Genomic DNA, 26,471 nt, shown 5'->3' with positions numbered 1-26,471 from the left:
AGGGAGAGGCAGCACAAGGCTTTTCTGCCTTGTCTGTAGTGTCTGCAAAGCCTCCTTCTGACTGGCTTGTTCCAGATGGAGATAGCCACTTTAATTTGGGCTGCATTTGCGATGCAGGCTCCTACAGAGGTAACTAGCAGATGAAGCTGATGGCATCCTGCTTTGCTGTGTGCAGCCATGGAGGTGTGATGTCCTGGGGAGGACAGGGAGGAAAAGTCATGTTTTTCTCTGTTCCTAGCTGGGGCTGCCCAGGCTGACTCCAATGGGAGATGAGATTTCAAGTCTCTCACTTCCCTCTTGGAGATGTAAGCTGGGGCCATCTCTGTGACTTCATAGCTAGCTCCTGTGGCCCAGGTGGAAAAGGATTCAAAAGGAATCATAAGGAATCATTAGGATTTCTTAGCAGGTCTGTTTGCAGTGGAGGCTGAAGGCATATTTTGGAGGGGACATCTTCAGCTGCAGAATGGAGTTTGGCTGTACTGTGTAAGAGGCCTCAGTGGCCTGTGTTGTACTGGGGACTAGCAGTTCTGTAACGTCTTTCACACTGTGTTACTTGTAATGGCTCATGAGCAGTTGGAGTGCAAGGAAAGACTTTTCCCTTTTCAGGCTGTGGAGAGGAATGGGTCAACATAAACTTCAGGGCAGAAAATAGTACGGGGCAGAGTGGGGCTCTTAATGTTTATGGAGCCGGTTTAGATCTCACTTATCTCTGCCACAACCCAAAAACCGGAGCTGTAAAGCTCATCCTGGGATTTCTTGAGACTACAAGGTTAATCCTTTCTTTTGGTGCTGTAAATGTTTATTTAACCCTAACTCTTGTGCCTTGATGGAGTTCAGACATTTTTGAATGTATGTTGCGCAATTGCCTGTGTCCTGTTCGGGGATTCTTTATGGCTTGGAGCATCACCAGGATTGCAGTGGTCATCAGCGTCTTTGTGCTCCTGCCCCTTCAAGTGATGGATGTGGAGGGGACTGTGGGAACATTCCTGTGTGCTGGCTGCATGCAAGAAAAATGTGTTGTCTTGCACTGCCTATGGAGTCCAGAAATGTGAAGTCTCTGCAGCAGTCTGTCAGTGCAGCAAGAACACGAGCCTGGTGGAGAGCAGCCTTCCTAGTCCCATCTCTTCCAGTGTTATGACTGTGCTATGGACCTAGATCTGATGTGCTTTCCTCTGGAAGAGCTCTGGCCAATGAACGTTGTTGGAAAGACAGCAGTCTTTCAAGCCAGCCACAGGAACTTGAAATTAGTGATGTGGAGGGAAGGAGGTGCTCCAGCTTAAATGGGGAACTGCTCCTTGAAGCATTGTCCTATGTATGAGAATCTGTATCTAGGCGTTCCGTGTTAAAAGCAGTAATACAGAGACCTGCTGAAGGCAAGTGGGGAGCACTTGCTGTTGAGTCAGTTGAGAGCTTGAAGTCTAGGGACTAACCTTCACCTTTTCCTCTGCACACAGATTTAGTTCAACTTGATTCCTTTTTTGCTCCTGCTGAAGACAAAGCTGCATGCTAAGGCAAGCAATGTTATTTGTAATCCTCAATATTCTTCGATTGCTGACCTGTCCTCATGAATGATGAATGACTCCTCTGGCACCCTAGAAGACCTTTGTGTACCATTAGGGGCATTACACGGTCTGTTTTCCTTTTCTGAGCAGATGCAAAGGCTTTGACTTCATGCTCAAAATGAAGTTGACCATGCCTTGAACATAGTAAACGCTTGGTTTTCCTGCACGGCTGTTGTTGCCTGCATTACTTTGTCAGAACTGTGCTCAGATGAGAGTAGGAACGCTGGACTTGTCTGAAATGTTTTCTCTGGCCTTTTATTTAATATCCTTAGTGTCATATATGTATGTTACATGGACTTAAGAATGGCTGATCTGAGCCAGCTCTTTCAGTCCAGTTGAGTCTAGATTGACACTTACTCGCTAGTGCTCGACCAGTGAAGTTTCCCTGACGAATTCTAGTGTGTATCTAGCACTGGTTGAGACCCTAAAAGTCCTGCTATGGATTGTACATTTAGCTGCATTATTCAGGTCCAACAGTAACTCCAAGCCCAAGGCAAGCTGGTGGTGCACTGACCATGTGAAATCACATAGCTGGATGATCATTTTACTTTTTGGGCAAGACCTGTTCATAGTCACTGCTGTAGTACCAGGGTATTGAAGAAACTGTGTGTGTGTGTGCATGTATGTATATCAGTATTGTCTTAGGATTTTGATATGAAGGCAATTACTGTGATAAATATACACTCTTTAGTCCAGACTTGAGAATGGGTAGATAAATTATATGAAGCTTATGCTTCTACATACACATGTCTGTGTGTCCTGCTTGGAAATGGGTCTGTGCAAAGCTGTGCCCATCTGTGTGCAGGGCAGCACTGTGCCATGGTGTCCCTACCTGCCTCTGAGCCAGCCAGCAAGGCCACAGCATTAATACAGATCCTGATAATAAGTCTCAGGGCTAATTAATTATCCAGAGCACAATACAGGCCTGGAGCTTGCTGCATAGGAGCCGACCAAATGTGCCCTTGATGTACGGCTCTGTTGTTTTAGGGAAGAGAACATGGGGTTAAAGAACTGCAAAGCCAGCCCTGCTCTGCCTGTGCTGCGTCACAAGGGAAGCTGCTGCTTTTAGTGTTTGGAGTGGCCCTTAATTTGATGCAGGTATTGGAACAGTGCTGCCTTGTTACAGCTTTATAAGCAAGCCTTATAGGCTGTTTTCCTTTCTAAAAACCTTAGTTTTGCTCCGGTTGTGTTCACACCCCTAATGGGACTGGAGTTGGTGGAAGCTTGGGGAAGGCTTGAGGAAAACTTGGCAGTGGGGTCAGACACTGTTCCTGGGACTGGATTAAATTCCTTCTTCCTTGTGCTCAGGATCAGTGTCCAAGAGAGCTCCTTGCAAATGGCCTCTGTGTTAGTGTAACTGGGAGTCTCACACTTCCTCTGCGCCCATTCCCATATTGTGCTGTGCCTCCAGCTAAAGGCTTATAGCAGAGTATAAATCCACTTATTTAACAGCCTGTGATGCAGCTGTTTCAGGGCTATTTTAAGTGCATGACAGTGGAATACAGAAGGAAATGGCTGTTGTTGCCTTTTTCCTCTCTGCTGTCTTGCTGGATGAGATCCGTGTCTGTGATGGTGTGGGACTGTGTAGCCAGAAAGGCTGGAAAATGGGGGGGTGGGAAGGGGGGAAGTCCCCACTGAAACATTTTGTTCAGGGCTGGTGTGAAGGATCTTCCAACTCTCTCTTGCTGAGAGCAAAAGGCTGGAGCTGCTCTAAGGGATGTATGTGCTGCTTTTGTCCACATGTGGCACTTTGGAAGACAAAGACATGGAAATCGCAATAAATCACGCACCGTGTTTTGAAACAGGAGGAGTATTTCAACCTGGGGAGCCTGGCACTGAATAACAGCTCCCACTTTATTCCATCACCCTCATACAGGCGGTCAAAAAGGCAGCGGGTTGTATGTCACCCTCCTGTCAGGAGAGAAATTAGCCAGAGAAGCAGTGAGCATCTGGTTCTCATTGGGCTCTGCCTTTGGATGGTCTTCGTTCTTGTTTGTCACATTATGTCTTTCTTCCCCCCTCCCTTCCTCCTTCCTCTCTCCTTTTTTTCCCTTGAGTTTACAAGCCTGCTGGAATGCACATATGGTCCTTATCAGCCCCAAAGTCCAGTCCTTTATTTATGTTTTGCTGGTTAGCAGTTTGTGACATCAGGGGCTGCTAGAAGCATTAGTCACTTTTATTCCAAATAGAAAGGTCCCTGTTTTTTTGAAAGCTATGCAGAAATATGTCTTTCCTGTCAGTTTTTGGCATAAATGGACCCGTTAGTGCTCTGAGCTTGTGCTGACCTTTAGCCAAACATTTTGCCTGGAAGAGAAATATTCATTCCCACTCGGTACAGCCACTTCTGAATGGTCAGATCCTGCTGACTTCCCTCTGCCCAGAAGAATGTGACTGTATCCTCTTTCTCCATCCTCCTGCGGAGCTGCTGCATCTTGCCAATGTAAGCAGCTCTCATCTCCCTGCCAGCCTGCCTTGAAGGTGTAGGAACAGTGGTGGCTCTCGGCTGTAGGACCGTGGCCTTGCTGTGTGGCTGTAGCTGCCACTCGCAATTCCAAGCTGCTGGAAACCAGGATAGTCAGTGCTGGGTTGGGGCTGGCTGTGATGCCTGCTCGCTGTCCCCACTGTCAGCCTGCGCTTACCTTAGGGGGCCAGCCTTGGAGAGAGGCTCCCTAAATTGCCTGCACCACTGTAAGCATGTCCAGCAGCACCCCAGACTCCAGTGGTGTCTCCTCAGGGGGACCACTTGCCCTGTCTCACTGGCAGCATCCTCTGGCTGGTGATTCCCCAGTTCAGCCTCATTGATCTGTAGAGCAATGTTCTCTGCAAGGAAGGGCAGCACAGGACCCACACCTCCCTTCCCTATCTGCTGCTGCCAGGTGCTTTGTTGGCCACATTGCTTCCAGCCTTCCTCCCATAAAAGAACCCAGTTCATCACGATTAAAAAGAAAACCCAGCACATTTAAGGAGAGCCTTTTCGTGTTCCCTGTAACCCCCATGGTTACTGAACAAGGGAGCCAGCTGTGGCAGAACACTGTTGAGGGTGTTTGTAGGTACAGGGTGTAGGGAGACCTGGCTCCCTGCTGGTGTTGCAGACACTGCTGGGGCAAGGGACTGCTTAGTGAATGAAGCACACACCATAGGCTGTGTGCCCCAGAGCAGCTACAGCTGATGCCAGCTTTTATCCAGGAAGAAGGTAATGCAGTGAATTGCTGGGTGGGCTGGTGGGAGGCCTTGGCTGTCCAGCTTGCTTGCCTCTCATGAATCCTCATGGCTTGCTTGACACATTAACCTACAGGATGAGAAACTGCCTTCCAAAGGGGTCTGCTTGCCCTGTTGAGAGAGGAGGGAGAAAAAAGACCTCCCAGACTTCAGGGGCTTCTGGAGACCTCTGCCTGAGTCTGTAGCCAGCATGGAGACAGGAACTCCCCCTCCTCTGCTGCTGCCACTGGTGGCTATAGAGCCTAAAACAGCAACCCAGGCTTTCCTTTCTTGACCAGATGATTGCTCTGGGCTATTTCCTTGTGGCATGACTGCACTAGCTATGGCAGGGAGGGGAAAAGGGTTGTTTTCTTTTCATGTCCCCCACCATACTATTACTTTTTAAGTTCCCTGTCTCAGGAATTAAGGGTTTGACCATCACTGAAGTCTGCATAAGGAAGAGATGGGGAGTGTGGGTGCTGAGTGCTGTGGGTTTGGTTCTGGCGTAGGCACTGGGAATACTTTGTGCCCCAGTTCTCACATTTACAGGGAGAGGGTACGACAGATCCATCTCTTGCCAACTGCTCTTTGCTTCTGTGCTCACTGCTTTTCTCTGAACCACCTTTTTGTCTCAGCAGACTAGAATATCTAAGGTCCCTGGCTTTGGATGCAGCATCTGAGATGACTGCAGGAACAGGGGAACATGCCCCTAGTAATAGGGCAGAACTGTAGCTGGCCTGAGCTGCTGACAGTAAAAGCTTCCAGAATTTTTTTAAGGTGCCTCCAAAATCATGTGGCCTCAAATAACTAAACACTTGCTCCATACTTGTGGTTGAGCTCCATATTTTGCATACCAGCATTTTTCCCCTCTTGAATTTGAGGCTCACTTTTTGTTTCCTTTAACTCTTGGGAGGCCGTGTGAAAGTGACCTCCAGCTGGTGGGCCAGGAAGGACTGAAGGGGAGTTGTTTGCTGGCAGCCCTAAAGGAGATGGGGCTCAGCTGGGAGCTTGCTGGGGTTAAAGGAACAGCCATCATCATGGTTAAGTTCTAAGTGAGGAGAGCGGACGGGGGCAATAACTGCAGGTGTCCTTGTGGACCTTCTCTCCTTTGCCCTTTTGGAGGGATGCTCATCAAGAGTAAATTTGCTTCATCTCTGATGAGCTACCAGACACCTCCTGAAGTGTAAGGACATGGCTCATGGAGAAGTGACACATTTCTAATCATGGGACCTACCTTTATTTCCACCTCCCCATCTGCACACAGGCAGTGTTGTAATTCTGTGTTGTAGCCGACTCCAGTGAGGAGAGTAAGTTTCCCCTTATTCCTGCAAGCTCTGCCAAGCCACCGTGGCTTAGGAGGAATGAGCTGATCCTCTCCTTGCACGTGCCTCAGCAGCTAAACTGTTTTATAAAGCTTCATTGAATTCCATCCAGGCAAACCCACTGTTTGCCACAGAGCCTCTGTTAAAGTATGGCTTGACCTAAGAAACCTTTGCCGTCAGGAGCTATGAGTGAAGAAAACCAGACCTGAAGCAGACCTGACTCAGAACCTCTGAGACTGCAAACCCTTTCTTGTCTTTTGCAAGGCTTTCCCCTTCCCCTGCTTTAATATTAAGAGCCTTAGGACATAGGGTCCTGGCAGGTAATCTCTATAGTGATGGTACATAGTGGACTCTGTCTCTGCTTTACTTACCCTTCCCTTAGCCTGCTAGAGTTAAAACCAGCAGCTGTGATAACAGCATCTGAAAGATTGTTGTTGAGCCAAGAAATATCAACTGTGGGATGCCTCATAGGTCACTGTGAAGAAAAGTAAAGGGATCAGCATCTTTCCCAATAAACAAGCATTCCTTTGTTCATGTTGCTGTGTAGGTTTTGTAGGGGTTAGCACACAGCTCTGGAGGTTCAGAATCCCTTCCTGCTCACAGGGATGGTATGTGAAGAGGCAAGGAAGGTTTACCCTGTAGTGTGGGGTTCAGTAAAGGAAGCATGGCTGTGTCATAAGGAAGAGTATAAAAACTCCTTTGATGTCTTTTACCCACTGATCTTGTCCATCGCTCCTGAAGCTGCAAGCAAGGGGAAGTGCTTGGCCAACAGCTGTTCTTGTAAGAAGTCAGTGCTTCCAGATACTGTGGCTTGTCTGTGCATTAATAAGCATCTCTTAGGGCTGTGTTGCTGTGAGTGACAGCTAGCTGAGGAGTTGTTTTAGTCCAGGACTGTATTTATAGGTGCAGGCTTGGGAAGAGATAGGATTTGTGCTGAATTCAAAGGCATGCTGAGCTCTGCTCATCTTCTGGGGGAAAATGAGGAATACCCTTGGGAAGAGTTAGGATGATGATATCCCTTTTCACCTGGGGTGAAGTGCCTTGGCAGCACTGCTGCCTTCTGTAGCTGAAGGAATTAATGTGCTTGTAGCATCGCTCCCCTGGCTTGTTGGGTGTACACAGGGGCTCTGGGTCAGCTTTTGACTATGTTTCAGCTGGAGGTGCCCAGTTTGCAGTGGGGAGACCAGACCCCAGCCCACTGACTCCTCTCAGGAGCTGTTTTCAGCCAGAGCAGTGTGGCCATCGGATTTAGCATCCCATTGTTTCTAAAACACTTCTATTTTGCCAGACTGAAAGTGTGAATCATTTGCCTATTCTGCTAATTATACACTGAGCAATTATGCTTGTTGCTCTCCAGCAGAAGCTTCTGGTCCATGAGGGTAAAACCTGAGGTCATGAGCTCCTCTTGAGTTTGTAGTGGTTTCAGTCCTTGCCCCCTCCCCAAGGGCTGAAGACTGGAGCAGTGTTGAGCTGATAAAGCCAGAACTGTCAGTCAGGCTAATTGATGATTTCACAGCTTGTGAACAACACTTTGACATTGAAAAGTGTAGAAATAGGTTTTGGTTTTTCCCCTGTTGATGTTTATGACTTGGAGGAAAACAAAAAGGGGGGAGAGAAATGAGAAGGTCTGCAGCAAAAATAACTGACACAGATGCAGGAGATGAGGCTGACTCTGTTCCTGCTGAGTAACTGATGATAAGGCAGTACTTGCTTTCCCAAAATACATCAGAGAGAGAGATGGGTGCTCTGCTGAGAGGTGTTGGACACCCACTGCTTTCTGTGAAGCCTGTGAGTCATGGGCACCTACTGCTTTCTGGGATCTGCTTCAGTTCATCATAAACCCAACCCACTGGTGTTTTAAAAATACCAATGTTGCAAACATTTAAATTAACCCATTCACATGCATAAACCCCAGGATGGTCCTTCCACTGCACGGGGTTTTACCAGGCTAATCACTGTTACAGGTAAATGAGGTCATGGTTTCCTTTTATGTTGTTTTTTACCCAGTCTGTGTGAAGGAGGTGACATCTCTTCATCACCTTCAGCTTCAGTGGTAGGGTGCTGGTGAACAGCTATCCAGTACATGGAGTGATGGACACGGACATGGACAGTCTGGTGTATTAGCATTAAGCCTTCAGACAAGCCTGGTTCAGTTGTTAAGGCTTAGGGATGTACTACAAGTGTCAAGCTGTGTGTGCCAGTATGGCAAAAAGGAGCCCTTTGTGCCATATGGTGACGGTTTTAGGTTACGGTGTTGCCTTTCTCAGAGAACTTCATTGTTTTTCTTCAAGTCTGAGTGGCATTTCCATCAACAGTCAGCCCAGAGGTAACCTGTTCCTTCCTGCAGTCGATGGCTGTTTGTGGAAGTGGAGATGCTCAGCAATTGTGCAGAGCATGAGAAGCCCTCCTCCGCTTTGGATTCCTATTTTAACAACCAAAGAGTGTCTTTCTTTCCATGTATGGTTCAGAGCCCACTGATTTTGTGGAAAAGAAACTGGTGTTTCCAGCATCTTTAAACCAGGCTGAAGCTGCCCATGACTGTAATTTAGGTCAACAGTATGGCCTTGGAGGAGGGACTCTGCTGGAAATGTTTAAGTTTGGAGAAAAGTTAGTATCTTAAGTTAAGAATAACAGATTTTGGGAGAAAAAGGTGTAAAATATCAGCAGAGCTGCTCTAGGTCTACCAAGTTGGTGGTGGTTTTTCGATTGATTTTTGTTTTGTCTGTGCTCAGGTATTGACATAACTGCAGATTGCCAGGGAAGAGATAACTGGGCTGCCTTCTTTCTACAAGCCTCTCTGTGAATTACTGTACAGTTGTTATGGAAAAGTCCTAAATATAATCTTGGAGTTGTTTCAGGTCTCCATTCTGCCAGGTCTGTGCTGCCCCGTTAGGCTCCACAAAATGACCTTGGGGTGTCATGATGTGGCCATGCTGAATAGTTGCAGCAGAAGTGCTGGGAGGATAGAGCGAGCCCAAGAGAGCTGCTCGACCCCCTTGTCAAGCTAAGCAAAGGAAAACCCATATTTCACTGTGGGTTGTCTATTCCAGGTGTCTGCCTAAATAACATTCATGAAGCCCTAGGGGTATGTGGCACTGAGGTGTTGGAAACGATGTTTGAGTATTGCAAATCAGGATAGAATCATGGTATGTAGAGAATGTCTGGTGGTGTTTGCATGCCTTGGGATTGGGGATGTTTTAAGTCTTGACCCCACAGGGGAGAGCTGCATAGAAATAAAAGGAGAACATGTTTGGGAGATGAACCTAAGACAGAAAGATCCTGTGCCTCAAACTCCTGCGACATTACATGGTTCTGACAGCACTAGGCACAGCCTTCTTCCCTGGCAGGGGCTTTGCAACCCTACTAAATGCCTTCCTTCTCTGTCTTACAGAACGATGACCTTAGGAACCTGTCCCTCTCTGGCCACGTGGGCTTTGACAGCCTCCCTGATCAGCTGGTCAACAAGTCAACTTCGCAAGGCTTCTGCTTCAACATCCTCTGCGTGGGTAAGTCATCCTGTGCCACTGAGCCATCAGCTCACAAAGGGGTGCACAGGTATCCACAGATGAGCACCTTATTCCTCCTGTGAGGGGTAAGGTCGGAGCCAGTGGGGACCATAGTGGCAGAGAAGTGACAGTTTCTTCCCAGATTTGCTCCAGGGTCAAATCTGGTATCCCTCTTTTCTCTATCCTGTCTCCCAAGTCAAAACATGGAAGTTTCCATCTATTAAAATCTACCTTTGGAATCATCCTGTGGTCCTGCTTTCCTCAAGGGCAGCCCATAAGGAAATGGAGCTAACCTGGGAGCTCAGTAAAAGAATGTGAACTTAAATCTGTCTTTCTCTGGGTTGGCTGTTTCTCAATAAATTGCTTTCCTTCCCTTCCAGGCTTTACCTGCCCATCTTGTTATATTCTTAGTTTCTCCAGTTGGAAACAATGCCATATTTAGTCTCCAGATGATGTACTTGAGAACAAAACCTGTCACTTCTTCTCTGCTGTATTTAATATGGATGCTGCAAGTTGGTTTTATAGCCTGAGTTACCGCATTACTTTTCAGAAGGTGAAGTATGGGGATGCAGCTTCTTCTCTTGGCTCTAGAGATACCTGCTGTCTTGGTGTGCTCTGGATACTACACAGTTGGGAATTCATTGCTCAGCCCTAGGGAGCTGTATGCCAAAGCAGCTTGGAACCTTGCTGGACCTCTACAAGACACCCCCAGAACATGGTTCAGTACACTGACCAAAACCTTGGGGTTTACTCTTAGTTTGGCAGAGCAGCCTACAGACATCATTTTCCCATTCACTGTTTGTATAAAGCTTGCAAGGGAGTATTGTCCCTTCTAATTAGTTACACTAATTAGCTGGAAAAAGAACCCAACTCTCTGACTGTTATTATTCTACATAGAATTGAGATCTTTTGTCTGCAGCACAGGATGAACCATCTGAAAAGAAACCTGGCAACAAACTAGACTCCTCTCTCTAGCTTTGCATGTCTAAGAACCAGAGAAGAGAATAGTTGTAGTTCTGCACACTCAAGCCACCAACCCCCGTGTGATTCTCCTAGCAGCATGAAACCATTGCAAATTCAGGAGGAAACAGCCTGATTAGCAGGCAGCTCTTTGATCAAAATGGCATCAATTAATGCAGTAAATATTCCTCTCTTAACATGGCTTGATATGTCTCCTTTAATTTGGTCCAGCTCAATTTTTTTGTTCTTGTAGAATGTGCTGATCCACCATTTTTCACCCCAAATTAACATTTCATACAAATTGCTGCAGTTGTCCAAGGAATAGAAATCTCCCCTTTTACTGAAACTCCAAACTTGTGAAACTGTGCTTTGAGAAAGGACCCAGTTAACTTTGGCATGTAATTGAGACTTTTAATTGTGGTGTGCATGGATAAAGTGCTGCAAAGCTCACCTAGCACAGCACTGCATTCCCATCAGGAGCTCACTAAAATAGGGATATTCAGAGATGAGCAGTCTGTGCCATCAGTGTATGACTGATCCTTCACTGGGGTTGTGCTCTAGGTGGACTTACATTTTGAGCTATAACGTCAAATGAACTGTTGAATATCACAGAATAACAGGCAGTTGCTGAGTAGTGTTTATTTCTGTGCACACAAATATTACATGGTTTTATGAGGCCTTTTAAGTGGGGGTTTAGCATATTCTGATAGAGAGATTCATGCTAGGAGAGCTGAACATAGCCCAGAGATGCTTATGGGCAATCCCAGATGCAGGCTCTCCTCTCCCTCCTGATACTTTGCATTGCTTTGCTGTTATTCACTCCTACTAAGACTGGGGGGGTGTGTTTGAGGTGGGGAGGTTGTGTTAAAAGGTAGGGATGCCCGACCTCCAGATGCCAAGAGCTGCCCACTGTAGTCCAGGAGGTCTGTTCCATGCCCCAGCATCTCTTTGGTTGGAGCAAGTCCCTGCTCACAGCATGGGTAGCAGTAGCAGATTGAGAGTGTAATTGTTAAGCAAACACTTATGACTTAAAAATGGGATTTAGACTAATGCTTTCATCGTTATTACTAATTGCACTGGGGATTAGTGAACCTGTAATAGTTTTAAAAGCTGGTATTTAAACAGTGCTATTTTAGGTTTTAAAAGATCTTTTTATGTATATTTGTGTCTTATATTTTCATTGACCAAGTTATGTTGTGGGTTTTTTTGGATGCTCTTGAAAAAGGAATGGAAACTGAGGGAGAAAAAAAAGGCATAAAAACATGCAGAAAATCGGATACCTCCTTGGGAATCAAACTTGGAGTTGAGACAATCTACAACTTGCTTCTGTAAAGAAAGCTGTATCAGAACTAGGACTTTGCCTGTTCTCTTAAGGAGAGAATTCAGTATTTCTCCAGTAAGAACAGCTTCTTGCTGTCCTGAATCCAGTTGTCACTTGCAAGCTGGGAAGCTTGGGGCTCTTTCTGCCATTAAGCAGGACAGAGCATGCATCAACTGTTGTTGTTCTGTGTTTTTACTTACTTTTTTCTTCCTTTTGATTTAGTATCTTCAGGGAGTCCCATAAGCTTTAGCCCATCCTCTCCAATGTCTCCATATCCCATAGGAAATGTTAACAGTAATAACAGAAATGACTCTCTGCCTCTCTGTGTGTGTGCAGTAAGCCCACAGATTTCTCTTGCCATTCCCAGCCCAGCAGCCTAGCTGTTCACCTGTGGAAGGTGGCTTCTAGCTCTGAAGGTGTTTGGTTTATCTTGGTGTCTGTCAGGGTAAAATGCTTTTGCATTAACAGGCCCTTCCTTCAGATTCATGTCCCCAGTATGTGGTGCTTTGGTCATGTACATCTGCTAGGTGCACTGCAGAGACCTGGATGCTGTGACCTGAGGAGGAAACTAGTCAGAGCCCAGAAGCAGAAGTCAGAGCTGCTGTCACCTCCCAGTGTCCACAAAGTCTCTGATTACATCCTTGGGCATTGGTAAAGATGGGACTCAAAAGGCCTCTGTTCCTGAAGGAATCATTTTGCTTAGCCACGTGCACATAGCCCAGTTCCATTGCTGCCCATGTGGAATAACTCCTCAGACTGGTGCACGTGCCTGAGAATGAGATGAGGAAAAGCAGTCAGATCATACTAACGTTACCTTTGTCTGCTCAGGTGAAACTGGCATTGGCAAGTCAACGTTGATGGACACTCTGTTCAATACCAAGTTTGAAAGTGAACCTGCGACGCACAACGAGCCTGGTGTGAGGTTGAAAGCCAGGAGTTATGAGCTTCAGGAGAGTAATGTCCGTCTGAAGCTGACTATTGTCGACACAGTTGGGTTTGGTGATCAGATTAACAAAGATGACAGGTAAGTTTGTGTCAGGAGAAGTAATCCTGGCACTGCTGTGGCCTGAGATCACAAGGGCCTGATCCTATGTGGGGAGTGGGTCCCTCACTGTTCCCGGGGGTGTTTCCTGATCCAGGTGTGACAGCTGGCGTCATTCACCACATGAGACAGGTAGAAGTAAGGAGAAACTGGAGTGAAGAACAAACAGATCAGCTATACTGAACTGAAACTGCCTTCCTGGACTCTGTGCAGCCTAGTTGCAGTCTCTGTTTGCACTGAAACATGTAAATATTGGAAAGCATGAGTTCAAATTGCAATTGCATCCTTTAGGGAGACAGAACTCTGATCATAGTTCCTGTTCTCACCATCCTGGGATGCTCAAGTCTAAGTTTTACTTTCAGCTAAGAGCCGATTGCCACGTTGCATGCATGAATTAAATACTCTGGGCAGCCTACGCAATACCTTGTGTCCATCCATATGGACTTTTGCTGCAGTGTTAAAAGTCATCATTCTGTGATTATGGCTAATTCACTAATTAATGCATTTTCTGTACCTTGGAGCCATACATACCCTCGTTGGACTAATCCCAGCTCCATCTGGAGGGTTGTTTGTGATCCTCTTCTCTGCACCTTGCCAAGTGAGGGGCACACTGGCTGGCAGCACGTGTGCTAACCAAGAGCTATTGGGGCACTGTAGATAAGACAGCATCAGCTCTTTGAAAATCAGCTTAACATCACAGTTTCCCCGGGACCCCATTAGCATGGAGATCAGCAGGTTCTGCTTCCTGTTCCATAAGGAAGGTTTAAAATATTCTCTTCTGTAATACTCTCTTGCTGCTTGACCTGACGCCAAAATGCAGCTCTTGTCCCTGCTTTGCTGCTCCTGCCTCTATCTAATGCTGCAGAGATGAACAGTGAGGGGCGAGTGCTGCATGCCAGACACTGCCATATGCTCCTGGGTGAGAACAAAAGCTGTTGAGAGGAGGAGCAGGTGCTCTGAGCAGGGATGCTCTGCAGCGTCTTAACTGCCAGGTCATTTTGCATTTGCCTTATTCAGCACACAAGCAGAGCCAGCAGTATTGGTGGCAAAGCCCCTCTGACTTCCCCTCTTGGCAGCTAGAGAGAGGGGCAGCCACAGCAGTCTGTAGGGAGAACTTTTGTCCTCCTGATGTGCCCTGATACACGTGGCTGCAATGGGTGGTGTTTGCTCTGTGCTTCTGATTTGAGTCCTCCCAATCCTCCTTTGCTCTGCTTTTCCACAGTGGTTTTATCTAATACGACCTCCCAGTGTAAGGCCTTACTGCTTTCTTTGCAACATGCCTGTGTCTGAGGCTTTTGGGGTCTCATCATCAGAGACAGTTTCCACAAGCAAGGAAACCAGAGCAGCAGTGATATTACATATCCACCTAGTGATATTCATGGTACCCTCTGTGTCCGCAAATTAACAAGCACTGCTCAGTACTGTCTTACAGGTCTCTGATGTTGGCAGCACTCACGCAGCACTGGCTGTCTTCTGCTATAGCTTTCACTTATTTGCTTCAGCAAGGGTTTTGAGCAACTGCTCCACAGCTGCACTGGCATTTGGAGCAGAGGAGCCAGACCAGAGCCTTACTGGCTGCCTGTTAGAGGCTGTTTCTGAAGGGCCTGAGAACTGCTGATGGTCTAGTTCTTCCTCACAGCTGCTTTTGAGGGGTGATATTAACACTGCTGTAAATCCAGGGCTCAAGACAGTGGTGCTGGTGTTTTCAGTGTCTTCCTTTGAGAGTTTCCTTGGGCTGGAGGTCATGGGGATGCTGTTGGTCTAGGGAGAAACAGACTGGAATGCTTCCTTTCCAAAGACACTCATATAGAGCAGGACATGTTAAACTACCTTGATGGGTTTTTTTTCCTTCCAATAAAATGATACCCTCAAAGTACATAAACAGTGCAGTTGTTTGCTGAGCTTCACTCGCAGGCTTCAGTTCCTGAAAAGTTCCTTCCCTTAGTAGAACCATAGAATAGTTAGGGTTGGAAAGGACCTTAAGATCGTCTAGTTCAAACCCCCCAGTGGTCCACCTGGTTTAACCGGGAGAATTGATGAAAGGACTATCTGAGCTCCAGAGCCCCTAACCACCTCTCCCAGGGCTCTGTAGTCCTTCTTAATGTTCTCTGGGCTACTGCTGTCTGTATCCCTAGCACCCACATGTATCACTAGAAGCGGGTAATAGTCCGTGGGACTCACTAGAGCAGGCAGCCTCTCTGCAACATCCCTGATCCATGCCCCTGGTAAGCAACACACCTCCCTTGTGACCGGGTCAGGCTGACAGATGGGTGCCTCTGTGCCTTTCAAAGTGGAGTCCCCTGCTGTGAGCCACTGCTTTGTCCTGGCAGCACCAGTAGTGTTCTTTACCAGTGCACCAGCTGCTTGTGCCTGGTGCTGTGTTTGTTTCCTCATCAGCACCCTGCAGAACTGCAAAGTGGTTCTGGGTGGGGACAACAGATTTAGGAGGAAGCCCCTTGCTTTTAATTGTCCTCTTCCTCCTTTTTCTGGGTTTGGTTTGTTGTTTTTTGGTTGGTTTTGTTATTGCTGTTTGTTTTGTGACTAGCTTCCAACTTCCGGGATTAATGCCCTCCTTGTCTGGATGTGCTGTGATGGATGCCTGTTCCCCCCCCCCACACACACAGTTTGGGCCCAGGGCAAGCAGACCAGCTCCCTCTCAGCTCCCCTGGCATCTTTTAGGTGACAGCTTCATGTTCGAATGGTCTTGTTAGCTGAGCCCCAGTGACATGGGCAGAGCAGCGGCTCAGACCTTAGTTGGAGAGACTGCAAAACACATTGTTTTTCGAGGTAGCAGCCTTATGTGTCCATGCACGTGAAGTCTACGGTCTCTGCCACTTTATCTTGCTAATACATCCATAAAATGCTCCCTGAGCACTGAGTGGAAACACACACTCGCTAAGGAGTAGGTTGAGTGGGGAGTGTCGAAAGAACAGCACTTGTCCTATAATGTACCAGACACCCATAAAGCTTCCATCAGTGACCTGTGTCGTCCTACCAGTGAATGCCCTGGTTTTCTCTGTGCCATGTTCTCTCTCTTCAGCTACAAGCCTATAGTAGAATACATCGATGCCCAGTTTGAAGCCTACTTGCAAGAAGAGCTGAAGATCAAGCGATCCCTGTTCAATTACCATGACACGAGAATTCACGCCTGCCTGTACTTCATTGCACCAACTGGACACTCACTGAAGTCCCTAGACTTGGTCACCATGAAGAAGCTCGACAGTAAGGTACTTGTTGCCCATGTTATGACCCTTGTGTGGCCCTGCTAGTGCTTCTATGGTCTTGCCACAGGCTTAGTGAAGCCTGTTTAGAAGGACTCTGGTTTTGTCAGCAGGGAACTGCAGAGGTGCTGTGTGAAAGCTTCATCGTGGGCTAGCTGCTAAAATGAGTCATTACTCACTGATCTGTATGCTGCAGAGATCTATTAAGTCTGTTCCACTCCCATCTTGGATTGGGAGACATGGCTGCTTGCTCCCCAGCTCACAACTGGAAGCTCAGTTGGCTGTTGAAAAAGAGTGAAAAGTGTGTTTTCCTCCCTAAATGCATAACTAAAAATGAGAGGTTCAAGTGGAACTCTGCTAGTTCTAGCACTCAAACATGTGGTTGCCATCTCTGTTTCGCTTTGTCCAACAAATCAATTAGGCTCTTGTACAAAACCTGATTTGGTAAGTGTGTATGAGATAAGTACATCTAAACCACTTCAGGTCATTGTACTAATCAATGAAAACCAAATCAGAATGCTGTGTCTGACTGCATCCAGCTAGACACGAACAGGGATTTGATATTTCATGGCAAATGTGTTGTTCTAACCATAATGTGATAAACAGGAAGAATCTGAATAAACATATTACTTGGCACATGTTTTTTCAGTTACCCTTATGTTAGCAAGAATGAGAACAGAGCTTGATTTCAACAATGGGGTTGTATTTAAAGAAAAGAAATTTAATCTCTTTTCATATAGGGAAAATAACTGAGGTAGAAATGGAAAACCTGAGTATTTAAACTGAGATTTCCCTATGCTTCTTGACATCATGATTAAGCAATTTAAATTAGTCCATCTTGCACCTTTGGCTCGTTTGATCCTGATTCAGCAGAAGATGAATGGTGACAATGGTTTTTTATTTCCTAGAGTGGCCTATCAACTGGGTTTAGTGCAGTGATGGAGAAGAATCCCTGCCCTATTCAACTTAAAACACGGTTATGGAGATTTACCCAAAGCAAGCTAATTGGCATTCATGTTTTATCTTTTGCAAAGGGGGCTTTAATAACTCCAGGCCACCCTCCAAACAGAACTGAGTGATGAAGCATATGAGGATTTTCAGGTACTGTAGTTAAAATCCCTTCATAAAGGTCAATATCAGCATCTTCCTCACTACCATTTCAGTCTGTTGTTGCAAGGAAAAGCAAGCCCTGCAAGATCTAGAGCAGGAATAGACCATTTTGAGGGAACAGGAAGGGAAAGCAAGCAGGATTCCTTGTCCTAATGCATTCTTGCCTTCTCCATGCAAAGCAGATGCTTGTGTGGTGCTCACTGTGCATCGAGCCATTCAGCTACGCTGAGGGTACCATGCTATCTCCTCTTGGCTCCTAGAGGCATCCTGCTGCCAGTGTTACCAACAGCCTGCCTAGGGAAAAGCCAGGACCTTACCTTCCATGTCTGTATTAATCCCATCATGGCGTTCCTTTGGATGATTGTCTTAGAGCTGTGCAGGGTGAACTGAACCCTCCTCCCACAGCACAGCCATGTCTGGAAGGGTGTGCGAGTGGAGGAAGAGTGCCTGTATTCCTGCCATCACTCACTCTGTGTGTTGTGTGGTTGGATGTGGGCCATCTGCTTCCATCTCTGGAAGGGGACCAGCAGCACTGCTGCCCACCTGGGTGTCCCTGATCCACAGACACCCACGAGAGGCTGTTGTCTGAGTGGGTCTCTACTGCGGTGTGGAAGAGAAGTGCTGAGATGGCAATTTCCTTCTTTGTGGTGTTTTTCCTTTCTTTATTTTGAACAGCTTGTAATAATCTGTGGCAGCATTTCCTGTCCAGCCAGTTTGGAGGAGGAGGGGAATACAACAGGACAGGAAGTAGCATATTGCCAGATTACATTTGACTTCTTTTTAAGGCCATCATCACAGCTGCCTGGAAAATCATGTGTAAGGCAGTGGTGCTGTCAGTAGCAGCTCCAGGGAAGATCTTCTGCTGGGGGGACAGTGACTGGTGGGCCTCAGAGGACTGTTGATGCAAGATACCTGCATTCCTGGTGATGCCATGTGTGCAGGCCTGTATGTGAAGGTGCTGTCATTGTGTTGCAGGTGAACATCATCCCCATCATTGCCAAGGCAGACACCATTGCAAAAAACGAGTTGCACAAGTTCAAGAGTAAAATCATGAGCGAGCTGGTCAGTAATGGTGTCCAGATCTACCAGTTCCCGACGGATGAAGAGACAGTGGCTGAGATAAATGCAACGATGAGTGTATGTTTCTTGGGGGGAAAGGGGGGCTGTAGAATCACAGAATGGGTTGGGTTGGAAAGGACTTAGTGCTGGGTTTAGCAGTAGCACTCATCTAGTTCCAACCCCTTGCTGTGGGCAGGGAAGCCTCACATTTTTGCTTGCCTTGGTTTATGTGGGCCCATCCTTGATGGTAGGGCACATTGAACGTGTTTGTTGTGGCTTTAAAACTGTAGTCTAAGCACAAAGACCAGGCTGGTCAGAAGGCATTTAGAGCTGGAGTTACCTGTCACATGTGGGCTGCCTGGCCTGCTATGCTTCATTGTCTGACAAATGATTCTCCTCTAAGCATTTTTTCACATCCTTCCCCTGTTGCAGTATTCCCTTCTTGGGAAAGGAAGAGGATGGGAGGCAGGGCCCCGGCATGGTCAGGGCAAAGGGCTGGGGTTTGGATTTCCTGTCCCAAACCACCACTTGTTGTGTAATGGGGGGTGATTCACTTCTGCCTTTGTTTCGCTTTCCGGTGAGAGTGGGGGCACCATCAGTGATGTTCCAGCTCTGGCAGGGCCACTGGCCATCAGCATAAGCACTCTGGTGTTCACCTCCTTTCCTCTAGCAGTAGGTGTGGGATTGGAGGGCAAACAGGGTTAGGGTAAGATTGTTTTGGTGGAGTTTACAGAGGGGAAACAACTGTTTCCCATGGGCCTAACTGGGAGTGCAAGGAGAAGAACCTGAGCTCAGGGTTTCTGTCAGTGGTGTGTATCCCAGCAGTGCTTATAGGGCACTTGAGTGGCTTTAGTAGGGCACATAACACTCGAGTGCCAATTCTAAAGCAAGTGCAAGCACAGGGTTGAATTAACCATGTTTTTACAGGGAATGGAGGCAGTAAGATCAAGACATTTCCTTGTGATTTCGAGGCTTTTGTGCCTGTTCTTTTTCCTTGCACAACTGCATGTAGATGGGCACTTGGTACATCCAGCTGGATATCAGACCCTCTCCAAACCTTTGTATTGCCTCTTTTCCCTGCCTGTGTTGTGTTCCCAGCAGGGAGCAGCTGGCGCAGAGATGTGACTGCCAGGCTGCACCATGTCTTTTGCCTTCCTCTGGTGCTGCCTGGCTGCCTTGAAACTCCTTTGCCAGTGAATCACATCTCCTCTGTCACTTGGCTCCTTCCTTTCCCCACCCGGCCTGTGACCGTGGCTTGGCCAGCACAGCGCCCAGTCTCAGCCCCTTTGGATGCAGGGAGAGCACCCTGGGTGTGGACTGGTGGCAGATGAGAGCTCCCTCCTGGCACCAGCCACGCTGCTGGGAGCAGATCCCAGTTTGTCACCACCACACCCCTGGAGAGACTGGGAGCGTGCAGAGCTCCATGACTCAGATGTGTCAGCCCAGGGCTGGGTTCCTCCTCTCTTCCCCTTGCTCGCAGCTTTGCCTTCTTTAGGAGGAAGCACTATCAGCTATTTCTAGCAGCAGAACCAGCCTGAAGTTTTAGCTTACCTTCCTCGGGAGGATGTTTCATTTTGTTCTTTTATTGTAGAAGTTATTTTCCAATTAATAACTCAATTTCAATTCCAGTGCTCAAATTCAGTTCCAGTTTGTAAGCTGCCCTCTGTGCTTAAGACAGTTGTACTTTGTAATGACATGAAAATTGTGTACATCTCTTATTTTTGGGACTTCAGGATTTTGGACTTTAAGTCTGGTCAGGTTTCTCATCCCAGTTGTCCTCTTGCTCTTTCTAAAGCACCAGATGAATAGCAAAGGCATTTAAGCAGCTTAAATCTGGCACAGCTGCCACAGTAAACAGCTTTCTTCAGATACAATCCCTGGCAAAGCAACAAAGGAAATCCCTAACCTCATTGTCCCTTTCCTTTTGTAGGTCCACCTTCCTTTTGCTGTAGTTGGCAGCACTGAAGAAGTGAAGATCGGCAACAAGATGGCAAAAGCCAGGCAGTACCCCTGGGGTGTTGTGCAGGGTATGTTACCGAAAGCATAAATAAGACCTTGTCATCCTGTCTCATTCTGATAAAAGGTGCATTGATCTCTGCATGGTCCCTATGAAAATCTGCCTCGAGAAAGCAAGATCACAGCCCTTAAGAATTCTCTGTAATATCAGAGCTTTGCAGCCTAGATCTAGACATGGAGGGGGTTTGGTAGCAGGGTGGTGACATCAACCTAGCGACCAGTTTGGGGAGATGTTAAATGACTAGCTTGAAAAGTGAAGACTTGCCATTTTCTGTTCCTTATGCTTTTCTGGCAGCAGAGAAGGGGAGCAAAGGGAAGGCTGGGGCAGCTGAGTGGTTTGGACCTTGCTCCCAAGCCTGAATGAAAGTATGGTTGGGGATTTTCCAGGGAGGTCAGCAGGTGCCCTGCTAACTGCACTGGCTGCTTGGTATGGCTTGTCCTGGTATCCTTGATGTAGATGTGCAGCTAAAGTATGCAACCCCCCTGAAGTCAACCAAAAGCTCCACTTTGTTGGAGAGCAGAGTTTGGCTTGGGCAGTGTTTGCAGTCCAGGCTGTACTGATGCTGCCAACGACAGGGCTGATGTTTGCTTTCCCAACCAGCGCTAAGGAGTGCAGGGTTGAGCTGGTAGTGGTCAGCCTGTGGCTTCAGCTGTGTGTCCAGCTGGAGGATGGCCCAGCAAGCTGCAGGGGAACAGCCACAGGCCAGTTCTGCAAACCTCACCCAAGTTTTCTCTCAGTCATACAAGCTGACCCTGAAGCAGCCTCAGACTTGCTGTCTTCAGCTGTGTACACAGAGGATAATACTGGGAATAATCACAATTAGGAAAGAAGTTGATATGTTTGGCAGGTCTTAGACTAGACATGTATTGTGCTGGGTTCTTGCTGTGCCCAGGAAGCTAGAACCAGATAGTCCAGGAGATCTAGTTAGGTACCAGGGAGACTTTGAAGATCCAGCCCTGAATGGCCCCTTTCCAGAGGCAGATGCTGTAGTCCAAAGGGGAGCAGCTGGAGTGCTTCACTGGGTCCCTGGAGCTGTGCTGCAAACTGGTCTGTTAGCAGCAGAGATGCATGCAGCTTGTTGTTGCTTTCTAAAGAGAGAACTTCCACTCCTTGTATTTAAGCAGACCCAATCTGTTTGCTTGCATGCTGGCTGCAGGCCCTTTGTGTGCTGGCCAGCTTGCTGTCACCTAAGGGCTGACAGTGGCATGCCAGACTCTACTTGGCATAGAAGTTGCTATGTAAAGCCATGATTTACTCTGTGTGCTCCTTCTCTTCAGTGCCAGGAGCAGGGGTACAGGGCTCCTCTGTAAGGTTTGCGGGCATGGAAAGGGTACAGCGTCTCTGATGGGTCTTCTCATAACCTTTCCTTTCATCACTGCTGCCAACAGACTTCACTGCCTGTTCAGGCCTCTATTGGTGACTTGGATTTAGAGCGGATTTGAGTGAGAACTGAAATCCTATGTGCAAATGGATTGTCCCCTTGTTGGTGCAGAAATGCGTGGAGAGATGGAAGCTCTGATACGAAGGGAAACACAGAGATCTTGCAGATCCAGTGAAAAGCCTTGGACTGGTGCTGATGTGTTGGCATGGGGTGGTTTCATCCCAGTTGGGTGAGGCATTTTGGTGCAAGCTGACTTGGGGTTCTCCTTTTGTACCTAAACTCAGCCTTGCTCAGCTGGAGCTCCAGGTCCAGGGAAAGGAAGGGGATCATGGCTCCTGGGTTTAACTTCCTCTATGTCTTTTTTGCAGTTGAGAATGAAAATCACTGTGACTTTGTGAAGCTGCGGGAGATGCTGATCCGAGTGAACATGGAGGACTTGAGAGAGCAGACACACACCCGACACTATGAGCTCTACAGGCGCTGCAAGCTTGAGGAGATGGGATTCAAGGACACGGATCCGGACAGCAAGCCTTTCAGGTAGGAAAGCATAACTCAGGCCTTGTACAACCAGGGAGACTGGAAGTTTTGGGGTTGTGGATGTTTGCAAGAAGCAGGGAGGGTATAGCCATGGTCACTTAGAGCAGCTGAGATTTAAAGTGCGGCTGGGGAGGAGAACTCTGTGCAATGCAGTCTTGCCCTCAGGGCCTAGAATTGTACAGAAGCATGGGAAAAGCTTGGGTGTCTGAGAAAGCCAATTCTTGCCTTCATGCTTTGCAGCAAGGCTATACGGGCTTTCTAGAGCCTGCAGAATGTCACCAGGGTGTGGAAGGTGGTGTTTTGAGGGTAGCATATGACCTACTTGAGATCAGCCTGGAAAGGTTAGGAGGAAGAAGCATATGTCCATGGATCTGCCTGCACCCTGCTACTGAAATTGTGTCGGTTTCCTTATAGTGTTTGTTAACGAGTGCTTGCCTTTCAGTCTCTCTCTTACCTGTTATCTGTCAGCCAGTACTGGAAGTGTTGAAAGGACTGATTTCTACATGTTCCTCCTGTCACTCCTTGTGGAGAGCTGTTCACATTGTTGACTTACTGTTTTTTCAAGCTGGGACAATCGTGTATATGGGGTTGGGAAGTCCATTTTTGGGGTTTTTTTCCTTCTTTCTTCTGCCTACCCCTGCTCTCCTACAACCTGTGAAGTGTCCAGTCTGCACTGAAGCTTACGCTCATCTTCCTGCTGGTAGTACTATGAGCTTCACGGAGACATGGGTTAATCTGTTGACTTATGACTTTGTTCATGACTTCAGAAATTCATCATGACACTTTTTGCCTATGCAGGGCGGGTTTTGAGATGATCAGGGGATACATTGGTGCCCCTTTCTTACCCTGCAGACTCAATTGTGTTTTGCAGTCAACTTGATCTGCTGCAAGTCAGGGCCATGTCCAATTGCTGGGCTTGAAAAGTGCAGCTGTGTCTATGTGGAGATGAAAGTGTCACATGTTGAGGTGTAACTGGTTACCAAGGGGGATATCCTGGGATACATGTTCTTGTTGACCCTCCTAGAGTTTCTGTAGCTGGTCCAAGGTGCACTATGAAGAGGGTACCGTGGTCTCATTCTCAAGGTTTGGCTTATTACTAAGTGCAGAGTTTGTGCTGTCAGCTCTATTGGTCTGAAGCCCAAGCCATCAGCTGTGTGGGAATTTGGGAGGGAGTGTTTGTTTTCTCCTTTAATTTCCTGTTTCCCACTCCTCCCCAGCTTTTCCCCAGTAATGGAGCCCACTGCATTAGGAACATTCCACACTCTTTTCTGCTCCAGCAGAAGGCATTCAGAATTAAATCAGTGTGGATTTATCCCCATAACACATGCGTGTCAGGAATTGGTGTGCCAATCCCTGAGACAGCAGCCATGCTGCTGGCTTCCACAGGTAACCATGAACATGGTTCATCTGTGATCCTCAACAGGAGAAAGCTAGCTGGCTTCAGAGCAGAAGCAGAGTGGGGGCCCTGTGTTCATGTTGCTGGGAAACAGTACTCCATGGTGAGCTGAGCAAGGTCTGCACTACCACACAGAGTTTGCATCAGTTCAGGATTTGACTTGCTGAGTTTATGCAGCTGCATTTCTTTTGCAGCACAGAAACTCTGCTGGAATCAGTCAAGGCCAGTTCTGTTCCTAGAGCCCAAGTGTGAGGCTTTATTGGATATCCTTTCTGGAGAGCAATGGCTTAAGATGGGCTCAGCCCTTCCCTTTGAGGAATCTGAGGAATTTCCATTGCTTCCTGTACACGAGGCCTCTTTTAACCAAGCTATAAGTAGAAAGGAAATGAAAATGTACAGAATTTCTCTATCTGGTACGTGCAGATTGAGAACAGTTCACTCTGGGTGCCTCTTCCTCCTATAAACAAACAAAATCTGTCATCCCAAGCTGTCTGGACGAGGCTGATGTATATCTGAAATGAGGAAAACAAGAGGTTTGGTTCTTTCTGATCTTCCTTGTGAGACCAGGGATCAAAGGATGCCTGTCCCCTCGGAATGGGCCCTGGGAGCCACAGGGACTGCCACTCTTCAGCCAGTTTGCATCAACCAGGAGCTGGAAGCCTTTTATGGATCTCAGGGTGAGCAGGGCAAAAGACCCCAGCAAACCACTGGTGTTGTCCAGATGCTTGTGCAAGGTGTGAAGAAGGGAGGGTGGCCTTGCTGGCAGGACCTCGATGCTTGTCCAAGCTGCAGGAGGTGAGGAGGGAGCACCAGTGCCCCCATAGACATCTGCTCTGTGAAACGGGTCCTCTGTGTGGGCTGGTTTCTCTGCTGCTCTGGTTAGTTTTCTCAAACCCCTTTTTTTTGGTAAAGAATGTTATTTTTGAGGGCATCCTGCAGTGTGTGGGGGTGTGCTGGGGGATCGAGTTACTCCTGTAATCTAGGTTCATGTGGTTGTGTACTTAAAAACCAAATTCCCTGGTTGTCTTCGGGAGAAGCTGCAGGGATCCCAGCCTCTTTGGACTGTTATTCCTTAGGGCTCTTATCAGATGCAGCCTGGAGCTGCCAGGCCGGTTTCTCCAAGAACTTTGTCTGGAAGTCAGAGTCACTTCAGTAGAAATTAAGCTTGCTGGCTTTAGTTAGAGCTGAGTCTTGAAGCTTTAAACCGGGTTTAGCATTGAACCTGGGAAGATTTAACAGCAAAACCCTCACACCGTCATTCCTGCCAGCCTTTTCCTGCTTGCCCATCAGCTGCCATTGTGGTTTTGGAAATGAGCTTTGCAAGGAATTGTGTGTAATACAGGATATGATGAGCAGTGTGTGGAGTATTCTGTTTCGGTCTGAAAGGCTCTGCTGCTCCCTAGTATAGTGTGTCACTAATTGCAGATTCGGTTTGTGCTCACTGAGCATTCAAGGTTAATCTGCCCTCAGGGCTGAGACAGACCTTTCAGAAGGGTTTATGAATTCAAGTTTCGGTGTCCACAGTGAGAGGATTAAATCCAAGACTAAATTTTAGGGATCTTTAGATTCAAGTATCCTGATCTCTGTCTGCCATGAATGTTGTGGTTCTTGATTTAGTTCAGGATCCAGAGATCCATCTTGCCCTGTTCTAACTGAAATGCCTGTCAATTAGCAGTGTTAAAAGAGTTTCATCTGTCAAGTTTGGTTAAGGTGTTCCTTAAGCAGAGGTGCAGAAACGCAGTGTGTCTGTGTGATATCAGTGGAGTTTCCCCTTAAAAAACACATATTCAAAAAAGCATCTTGGGGGAAATTGTTGTCATTCCCACACTATCATTATGGAGGAAATAGCCAAATCCATTTAAGGAATAAAATGAAGAGGAATGTGGTGTCCAGAGTTCCTAAGAGGCTCTGAAAATCTCAGAGGTGTGTGGACAACATATTTTGTGTCCCAGATCTTTGCTGGGGAAAGAAAGGAATGCCAAGAAGTAGAAGGGGAATTAAGGAATGAAGGAATTCAGTAACATGGTTATTTGGAGGAGGAATGCTGCAGCTCATTCACAAAGGCCTGATTTTTTTCCTCCTTTGACAGCTAAAGGAGAAACAAGAGGTCTCCCAACGTGGCTTGATCTGAGTACAGCCCCTAATCTGAATCCATTAGCAATGAGTAGTGAACATGAGTTTTGCTGTGTGTCAGTGTCATACTTAATGAACTATGTAAAGCCAGATTTCACACTTGGATACGTGTGTGTCTCTTCCGCACATCTTGCTCTTCAGATGACGAGATTAAGGCCAAATGGTGGGAGAACTGAGAAGGTGTGACTTAAAAAGATCACAGGCCATGGGAGCACCAGGGACTGCTTATGTAGTGTTTGTCTATTTTTAATGACAGTCATCATCCCTGCTAAGTGATATGCAGGATCCTGAACTGGGTGCTGTTTTTTTCCTTGCCAGTTTATCTCCCACTGCTGCCACCTAACCAGCTAGCACTGGTTTTGGTGGAGGTGATCATGCCTCTTCTGTAGTCAGGGACCTCTGATGGTGTTCTGTGACAAGGCAATGTGGTAAGATCACAACAGGCTGGAAACGCCTGACTCCGCTTGAAACACAGCTCTGACTGTTTGTTTTTCCTGTGTTTTTAATAGTCTCCAAGAGACTTATGAAGCAAAGAGGAACGAATTCCTGGGCGAACTCCAGAAGAAGGAGGATGAAATGAGGCAGATGTTTGTCATGCGAGTGAAGGAGAAGGAAGCAGAGTTGAAGGAAGCAGAGAAAGATGTGAGTATGTTATAATTTGTGGGGCTGTGTGTGAGGGTTTAGGCTGGGGCTTTCTCAAGAGAGC

General features: G+C 47.2%; 1 protein-coding gene across 3 annotated transcripts in view; it reads left to right on the top strand.

Annotated features, from left to right (window-relative positions):
- Window positions 1–26,471, top strand: part of SEPTIN11 (septin 11) — a 49,501-nt gene that overhangs the window by 14,592 nt on the left and 8,438 nt on the right. For all 3 annotated transcript variants that reach the window (XM_031043378.2, XM_034064540.1, XM_031043376.2), the window contains exons 2-8: window positions 9,474–9,588; window positions 12,698–12,893; window positions 15,952–16,138; window positions 18,218–18,379; window positions 20,232–20,328; window positions 22,068–22,236; window positions 26,275–26,407. In XM_031043378.2, coding sequence (XP_030899238.1) covers window positions 9,474–9,588; window positions 12,698–12,893; window positions 15,952–16,138; window positions 18,218–18,379; window positions 20,232–20,328; window positions 22,068–22,236; window positions 26,275–26,407 — 1,059 coding nt within the window. The remainder of the gene's footprint in view (window positions 1–9,473; window positions 9,589–12,697; window positions 12,894–15,951; window positions 16,139–18,217; window positions 18,380–20,231; window positions 20,329–22,067; window positions 22,237–26,274; window positions 26,408–26,471) is intronic.

Source organism: Melopsittacus undulatus, chromosome 7, assembly GCF_012275295.1.
Source record: "Melopsittacus undulatus isolate bMelUnd1 chromosome 7, bMelUnd1.mat.Z, whole genome shotgun sequence".
Lineage (NCBI taxonomy): Eukaryota > Metazoa > Chordata > Aves > Psittaciformes > Psittaculidae > Melopsittacus > Melopsittacus undulatus.
Note: the sequence above shows the minus strand (reverse complement) of the source record. Positions and strands in the feature narration are given on the sequence as shown.